The sequence below is a fragment of the Leptodactylus fuscus genome, chromosome 3 (genome assembly GCF_031893055.1).
Source record: "Leptodactylus fuscus isolate aLepFus1 chromosome 3, aLepFus1.hap2, whole genome shotgun sequence".
Taxonomy (NCBI): domain Eukaryota; kingdom Metazoa; phylum Chordata; class Amphibia; order Anura; family Leptodactylidae; genus Leptodactylus; species Leptodactylus fuscus.
This window is the reverse complement of record NC_134267.1, coordinates 128,610,670-128,619,836: the sequence shown is the minus strand read 5'-3', so window position 1 is coordinate 128,619,836 and position 9,167 is coordinate 128,610,670. Positions and strand designations below refer to the sequence as shown.

The 9,167-nt window shown below is 49.8% G+C and overlaps 1 protein-coding gene across 1 annotated transcript in view; it reads right to left on the bottom strand.

Annotated features, from left to right (window-relative positions):
- Nucleotides 1-413: 413 nt before the first annotated feature.
- LOC142198503 (cyclic GMP-AMP synthase-like) overlaps nucleotides 414-9,167 on the bottom strand; it is a 31,339-nt gene continuing 22,585 nt past the window's right edge. The window contains exon 5 of the mRNA XM_075269537.1: nucleotides 414-759. Coding sequence (XP_075125638.1) covers nucleotides 414-759 — 346 coding nt within the window. The remainder of the gene's footprint in view (nucleotides 760-9,167) is intronic.

The following is a 9,167-nucleotide window of genomic DNA, read 5'->3' as shown; positions in this document are numbered from 1 at the left end:
TTTGAGATAATTTTAGCTGAGCAGCCTATAATTTCCTGCAATTTTCTAAACATTTTACCCTCTTGAAACAAGTCTAACAAAATAGAAATAAAATAGCAAAATAACAAAAAGTCTAATAAAAAAAATAAAATGAAAATTAATGAAATGAAAAACCTAATAAAAGTAGAGAAACCATATTTATTGCATAATCCATAGGTTGTATATTGTATTTTATCTCTCATTAATTAATACTTGTTAGATTACAAAAATATCAGAGCAATGCAGGATCAGCAAAGGATTCAGAAGGTCATAAGTTTGTGGGTAGCTCTAATCATAAGAACACACTGGATCAAGGGTTGCCAATTTTACAATAATTACAAAACGGGGTCACCCCCACTAAATAGGGTGGGTGCCCCCTTTTTGTAATTATAGCTCTAATCATAAAAAATAGGGTAGTTATTACATTTTTGTTCTTCTATCTGCTTACAAAGATAGTCACAATTTGATTTCTTTACAAATTCTTTATCGAAAAGGTTATGGGAAGGTATAAAAAAGTTGTACAAAATTTGTCTACTGAGACATTCCTGGAAGAAGCTAACATATCTATCAAAGCAAAATTCCAGATCTTCTAATTTCCAGTCTTCATCTTTTGGATGTAGTGCACATTGATGCAGTAGTGCAGTCTTGGCATGGTAGGAACAGAAGTTATCCATTTTCCTTGGTTTTCCATTCTTTTTAAGCAGCTCCAAGAGGTGCTTGAGCAGTTTAAGACACTGTTTTCTGAGAATCAACAAAAACAAATCCATTATTGATTATTTGTAGTTGCACCTTTAAATTGATTTAAAGAAACACTCCAGCACCCCTAAACTAATTGTTTGTAACTTTCCAGGCATCTTTCATGTATATTGGCCTCCCATCCTTGTAATCCAGATTCTCCCCAACTCCTGACACCCTCTTGTCTTTTATATTTCTCTTTCCTCTGCTATCAATCCCATAATACATTACATCAGTACAGCATCACATGGACAGCTATAGACTGTGCTATATGTACCTGCTGTGGGGTAGAATAATTATGCATATTGAGGGAATACTATATAATCATTGATAAAAGCCAGAGTCATTTTAAGGGCTCGTTCACATCTGCGCCGGCACTCCGTACTTGAGGTTTCCGTTTCCTGCCTAAAACAGATGCAGGAGACGGAAACCTGCAGGAGTCTCTCTCACCCATTCATTTGAATGGGTGAGAAAGCTGTCCGGCCGTGAGCGGCAGTGAGCGTTTTGCGCTCTCCGCCGCGAAACCGGGTTTTATAATCCGGACACAAAGTCGGACATGCAATACTCTGTGTCCGGATAAAAAACATCCGGTTTCGTGGCGGAGAGCATAAAACGCTCACCGCCGCTCACGGCCGGACCCGGTCTATGGTTTCCATCTTCTGGCATGCAGAAGACAGAAACCATAGAACGGAGACCCTGAACGCAGGTGTGAACCTAGCGTCACACTGTTTAGTGACTGATACCAGAATAATTTTATTAGTTATTGGCATTTTTTGTATGATCTAACCCAGTTAAAAAATCTATTCTCAGGTATGAGGTGTTAAATACACTATTGTACACTGCAGTTCAACTAATATTAATTATTAGAGATGAGCGAACAGTGTTCTATCGAACTCATGTTCGATCGGATATTAGACTGTTCGGCATGTTCGAATCGAATCGAACACCGCGTGGTAAAGTGCGCCATTACTCGATTCCCCTCCCACCTTCCCTGGCGCCTTTTTTGCTCCAATAACAGCGCAGGGTAGGTGGGACAGGAACTACGACACCGGTGACGTTGAAAAAAGTAGGAAAAACCCATTGGCTGCCGAAAACATGTGACCTCTGATTTAAAAGAACAGCGCCGCCCAGGTTCGCGTCATTCTGAGCTTGCAGTTCACCGGGGACGGAGGTTTCCGTCCAGTTAGCTAGGGCTTAGATTCTGGGTAGGCAGGGACAGGCTAGGATAGGAAGGAGAAGACAACCAACAGCTCTTGTAAGAGCTAAATTCCAGGGAGAAGCTTGTCAGTGTAACGTGGCACTGATGGGCTCAATCGCCGCAACCCAGCTTTCCCAGGATCCTGAATGGAATACACTGACAGTGTATTCCCGTATACCCTATATATACACCGCAAATCCCCGTTCCAACGGTGTGCCCCCCCACCTTCACCCCAGAAATACCCTGCAAGTCCCCTAGCAATAGAATTGGGGCTATATACACCCACTATTTTTGCTACTGCCATATAGTGCCATTGTCTGACTGGGAATTCAAAGAATATATTGGGTTTACAAATACCCTCATTTCTTGCTACTACCATATAGTGCCATTGTCTGACTGGGAATTCCAAGAATATATTGGGTTTACAAATACCCTCATTTCTTGCTACTGCTATATAGTGCCATTGTCTGACTGGGAATTCCAATAATATATTGGGTTTACAAATACCCTCATTTCTTGCTACTGCCATATAGTGCCAGTTTCTGACTGGGAATTCAAAGAATATATTGGGGTTACAAATACCCTCATTTCTTGCTACTGCCATATAGTGCCATTGTCTGACTGGGAATTCCAAGAATATATTGGGTTTACAAATACCCTCATTTCTTGCTACTGCCATATAGTGCCATTGTCTGACTGGGAATTCAAAGACTATATTGGGGTTACAAATACCCTCATTTCTTGCTACTGCCATATAGTGCCATTGTCTGACTGGGAATTCCAGGAATATATTGGGTTTACAAATACCCTCATTTCTTGCTACTGCCATATAGTGCCATTGTCTGACTGGGAATTCCAGGAATATATTGGGTTTACAAATACCCTCATTTCTTGCTACTGCCATATAGTGCCATTGTCTGACTGGGAATTCAAAGAATATATTGGGGTTACAAATACCCTCATTTCTTGCTACTGCCATATAGTGCCATTGTCTGACTGGGAATTCCAGGAATATATTGGGTTCACAAATACCCTCATTTCTTGCTACTGCCATATAGTGCCATTGTCTGACTGGGAATTCCAAGAATATATTGGGTTTACAAATACCCTCATTTCTTGCTACTGCCATATAGTGCCATTGTCTGACTGGGAATTTCAAGAATATATTGGGGTTACAAATACCCTCATTTCTTGCTACTGCTATATAGTGCCATTGTCTGACTGGTAATTCCAATAATATATTGGGTTTACAAATACCCTCATTTCTTGCTACTGCCATATAGTGCCAGTTTCTGACTGGGAATTCAAAATGCGCAAGGCTCCCGGAAAGGGACGTGGACGAGGCCGTGGGCGAGGTCGGGGGAATGGTTCTGGGGAGCAAGGTAGCAGTGAAGCCACAGGGCGTCCCGTGCCTACTCCTGTGGGGCAGCAAGCATTGCGCCACTCCACAGTGCCAGGGTTGCTTGCCACATTAACTAAACTGCAGGGTACAAACCTTAGTAGGCCCAAGAACCAGGAACAGGTCTTGCAATGGCTGTCGGATAACGCTTACAGCACATTGTCCAGCAGCCAGTCAGACTCTGCCTCCTCTCCTCCTATTACCCAACAGTCTTGTCCTCCTTCCTCCCAAAATTCCCAAGCTTCACAGAACAATAACCCCAACTGTCCCTGCTCCCCAGAGCTGTTCTCCGCTCCTTTCATTGTCCCTCAACCTGCCCCTCCACGTCGCGATTCCACGAACCTAACAGAGGAGCATCTGTGTCCAGATGCTCAAACACTAGAGTCTCCTCCATCTCCGTTCGATTTGGTGGTGGATGACCAGCAACCCACCCTCATCGATGACGATGTGACGCAGTTGCCGTCAGGGCATCCAGTTGACCTGCGCATTGTGCGGGAGGAGGAGATGAGACAGGAGTTGGAAGAGGAAGTGGTGGATGATGAGGACACTGACCCGACCTGGACAGGGGGGATGTCAAGCGGGGAAAGTAGTGTGGATGTTGAGGCAGGTGCAGCACCAAAAAGGGTAGCTAGAGGCAGAGGCAGAGGTCAGCAGCTTAGGCGAAGCCAGGCCACACCCGGAATCTCCCAAGATGTTCCAGTTCGTACCCAGCCCCGAAAAACTCCCACCTCGAGGGCACGTTTCTCGAAGGTGTGGAGTTTTTTCAAGGAATGCGCCGAGGACAGATATAGTGTTGTCTGCACAATTTGCCTCTCGAAATTGATTAGGGGCTCTGAGAAGAGCAACCTGTCCACCACTTCAATGCGCCGTCATTTGGAATCCAAGCACTGGAATCAGTGGCAGGCAGCAACGGCAGGACAAAGGCCGCCTGCCGTTCACGCCACTGCCATTGCCTCTGCCACTGCCTCTGCCACTGCCACTGCTGACTGTGCTGGCGATGCACTCCAGAGGACGAGCCAGGACACCACTTCATCTGCCTCCGCCACTTTGTTGACTTCTTCCTCATCCTCCCCTGTTCCTGTCTTATCTCCTTCTCCTGCACCATCAAAGGCACCTTCAGGCGCTTCTTTACAACAACCCACCATCTCTCAGACATTGGAGCGGCGGCAGAAATACACTGCTAACCACCCACATGCGCAAGCCTTGAACGCCAACATTGCTAAACTGCTGGCCCAGGAGATGTTGGCGTTCCGGCTTGTTGAAACTCCTGCATTCCTGGACCTGATGGCAACTGCGGCACCTCGCTATGCCGTCCCTAGCCGTCACTACTTCTCCCGGTGTGCCGTCCCCGCCTTGCACCAGCACGTGTCACTCAACATCAGGCGGGCCCTTAGTTCCGCGCTTTGCACAAAGGTCCACTTGACCACCGACGCGTGGACAAGTGCATGCGGACAGGGACGCTACATTTCACTGACGGCACACTGGGTGAATGTAGTTGAGGCTGGGACTGCTTCCCAAACTGGCCCGGTGTACCTCGTCTCCCCGCCTAACATTCCTGGCAGGGACACGAGAAGAACACCCCCCTCCTCCTCCTCCTCCACCGCCGCCTCCTCCTCCGCCACCGCCTCCTCCTCCGCTGTTAGATTGACCCCAGCTACGAGTTGGAAACGTTGCAGCACTGGCATTGGTAGACGTCAGCAGGCCGTGCTGAAGCTGATCAGCTTGGGGGACAGACAGCACACTGCCTCCGAGGTGAGGGATGCCCTCCTCGATGAGACGGCAATATGGTTTGAGCCGCTGCACCTGGGCCCAGGCATGGTTGTTTGTGATAACGGCCGGAACCTGGTAGCAGCTCTGGAGCTTGCCGGACTCCAACATGTTCCATGCCTGGCCCACGTCTTCAACCTAGTGGTGCAATGTTTCCTAAAGAGCTACCCCAATGTTCCAGAGCTACTGGTGAAAGTGCGGCGCATGTGCGCCCACTTTCGCAAGTCGACAGTAGCCGCTGCTAGCTTAAAATCTCTCCAGCAACGCCTGCATGTGCCACAACACCGGCTTTTGTGCGACGTCCCCACACGCTGGAACTCAACGTTTCAGATGTTGAATAGAGTGGTTGAGCAGCAGAGACCTTTGATGGAATACCAGCTACAAAACCCTAGGGTGCCACAAAGTCAGCTGCCTCAGTTTCTCATCCATGAGTGGCCATGGATGAGAGACCTTTGTGACATCCTACGGGTGTTTGAGGAGTCCACAAGGAGGGTGAGCTCTGAGGATGCGATGGTGAGCCTTACAATCCCGCTCTTGTGTGTTCTGAGAGAATCCCTGATTGACATCAGGGATAACTCAGATCACACAGAGGAGTCAGGGATAGCATCCGATCCGTCACAGCTGGAGAGTAGGTCCACACATCTGTCCGCTTCATCGCGTTTAATGGAGGAGGAGGAGGAGGAAGAAGAAGAGTTGTCCGATGATGTGATGGTGATACAGGAGGCTTCCGGGCAACTTCGAATCGTCCCATTGTTGCAGCGCGGATGGGTAGACATGGACGATGAGGAGGAAATGGAGATTGAACTTTCCGGTGTGGCCAGAGGAGTCATGCCAACTAACACTGTGGCAGACATGGCTGAGTTCATGTTGGGGTGCTTTACAACCGACAAGCGTATTGTCAAAATCATGGAGGACAACCAGTACTGGATCTTTGCTATCCTTGACCCCCGGTATAAAAACAACATCTCCACTTTTATTCCGGTAGAGGGGAGGGCCAATCGCATCAATGCTTGCCACAAGCAATTGGTGCAGAATATGATGGAGATGTTTCCAGCATGTGACGTTGGCGGCAGGGAGGGCAGTTCCTCCAGTAGGCGACCAAGTTCTCACCGGTCCACACAAACGAGGGGCACACTGTCTAAGGTCTGGGACACCTTGATGGCACCCCCTCGCCAAAGTGCCGCCACGGAGGGTCCTAGTGTCACCAGGCGTGAGAAGTATAGGCGCATGTTGCGGGAAAACCTTTCTGACCACAGCCCTGTCCTCTCCGACCCCTCTGCGCCCTACACGTATTGGGTGTCAAAGTTGGACCTGTGGCTTGAACTTGCCCTATATGCCTTGGAGGTGCTGTCCTGTCCTGCCGCCAGCGTCCTATCTGAGAGGGTGTTCAGTGCAGCCGGTGGCATCATCACTGACAAGTGCACCCGTCTGTCAGCTGAGAGTGCCGACCGGCTCACTTTGATAAAAATGAACCACCACTGGATAGAGCCTTCATTTTTGTGCCCACCTGTGTAAAGCACCCCAACATGAAACTCCATGTCTGTGCTCAACCTCTCCAATTCCTCCGCATCCTCATACTCATCCACCATAAGCGTTGCACAATTCTGCTAATACTAGGCTCCCTCCACCCTGATTTCCCCCAACTCTGCTGGTTAGAGGCTCCCGCCACCCTGATTTCCACCAACTCTGCTGGATAGAGGCTCCCTCCACCCTGATTTCCCCCAACTCTGCTGGTTAGAGGCTCCCTCCACCCTGATTTCCCCCAACTCTGCTGGTTAGAGGCTTCCTCCACCCTGCTTTCCCACAACTCTGCTGGTTAGAGGCTCCCTCCACCCTGATTTCCCCCAACTCTGCTGGTTAGAGGCTCCCTCCACCCTGCTTTCCCACAACTCTGCTGGTTAGAGGCTCCCTCCACCCTGATTTCCCACAACTCTGCTGGTTAGAGGCTCTCTCCACCATGAATTGGTCCAAACTGGGGTTTTTAGAGGCTCCCTCCACCATGATTTCCCCCAACTCTGCTGGTTAGAGGCTCCCTCCACCCTGATTTCCCCCAACTCTGCTGGTTAGAGGCTCCCTCCACCATGATTTCCCCCAACTCTGCTGGTTAGAGGCTCCCTCCACCCTGATTTCCCCCAACTCTGCTGGTTAGAGGCTCCCTCCACCCTGATTTCCCCCAACTCTGCTGGTTAGAGGCTCCCTCCACCCTGATTTCCCCCAACTCTGCTGGTTAGAGGCTCCCTCCACCCTGCTTTCCCACAACTCTGCTGGTTAGAGGCTCCCTCCACCCTGATTTCCCCCAACTCTGCTGGTTAGAGGCTCCCTCCACCATGAATTGGTCCAAACTGGGGTTTTTAGAGGCTCCCTCCACCCTGATTTCCCCCAACTCTGCTGGTTAGAGGCTCCCTCCACCCTGATTTCCCCCAACTCTGCTGGTTAGAGGCTCCCTCCACCCTGCTTTCCCACAACTCTGCTGGTTAGAGGCTCCCTCCACCCTGATTTCCCACAACTCTGCTGGTTAGAGGCTCCCTCCACCATGAATTGGTCCAAACTGGGGGTTTTTAGAGGCTCCCTCCACCATGAATTTGCCCAAACTGGGCTGTTTAGAGGCTCCCTCCACCATGAATTGGTCCAAACTGGGGTTTTTAGAGGCTCCCTCCACCATGAATTGGTCCAAACTGGGGTTTTTAGAGGCTCCCTCCACCATGAATTGGTCCAAACTGGGGGTTTTAGAGGCTCCCTCCACCATGAATTTGCCCATACTGGGCTGGTTAGAGGCTCCCTCCACCATGAATTTGCCCAAACTGGGCTGTTTAGAGGCTCCGTCCACAATGAATTTGGCCTAACTGGGGTTTTTAGAGGCTCCCTCCACCATGAATTGGTCCAAACTGGGGTTTTTAGAGGCTCCCTCCACCATGAATTTGGCCTAACTGGGGTTTTTAGAGGCTCCCTCCACCATGAATTGGTCCAAACTGGGGTTTTTAGAGGCTCCCTCCACCATGAATTGGTCCAAACTGGGGTTTTTAGAGGCTCCCTCCACCATGAATTTGCCCAAACTGGGCTGTTTAGAGGCTCCCTCCACCATGAATTGGTCCAAACTGGGGTTTTTAGAGGCTCCCTCCATCCTGCTTTCCCACAACTCTGCTGGTTAGAGGCTTCCTCCACCATGAATTTGTCCAAACTGGGGTTTTTAGAGGCTCCCTCCACCATGAATTGGTCCAAACTGGGGTTTTTAGAGGCTCCCTCCACCCTGATTTCCCACAACTCTGCTGGTTAGAGGCTCCCTCCACCGTGAATTGGTCCAAACTGGGGTTTTTAGAGGCTCCCTCCACCATGATTTCCACCAACTCTGCTGGTTAGAGGCTCCCTCCACCCTGATTTCCCCCAACTCTGCTGGTTAGAGGCTCCCTCCACCATGATTTCCCCCAACTCTGCTGGTTAGAGGCTCCCTCCACCCTGATTTCCCCCAACTCTGCTGGTTAGAGGCTCCCTCCACCCTGATTTCCCCCAACTCTGCTGGTTAGAGGCTCCCTCCACCATGAATTGGTCCAAACTGGGGTTTTTAGAGGCTCCCTCCACCATGATTTCCCCCAACTCTGCTGGTTAGAGGCACCCTCCACCCTGATTTCCCCCAACTCTGCTGGTTAGAGGCTCCCTCCACCATGATTTCCCCCAACTCTGCTGGTTAGAGGCTCCCTCCACCCTGATTTCCCCCAACTCTGCTGGTTAGAGGCTCCCTCCACCCTGATTTCCCCCAACTCTGCTGGTTAGAGGCTCCCTCCACCCTGCTTTCCCACAACTCTGCTGGTTAGAGGCTCCCTCCACCCTGATTTCCCACAACTCTGCTGGTTAGAGGCTCCCTCCACCATGAATTGGTCCAAACTGGGGTTTTTAGAGGCTCCCTCCACCATGAATTTGCCCAAACTGGGCTGTTTAGAGGCTCCCTCCACCATGAATTGGTCCAAACTGGGGTTTTTAGAGGCTCCCTCCACCATGAATTGGTCCAAACTGGGGTTTTTAGAGGCTCCCTCCACCATGAATTGGTCCAAACTG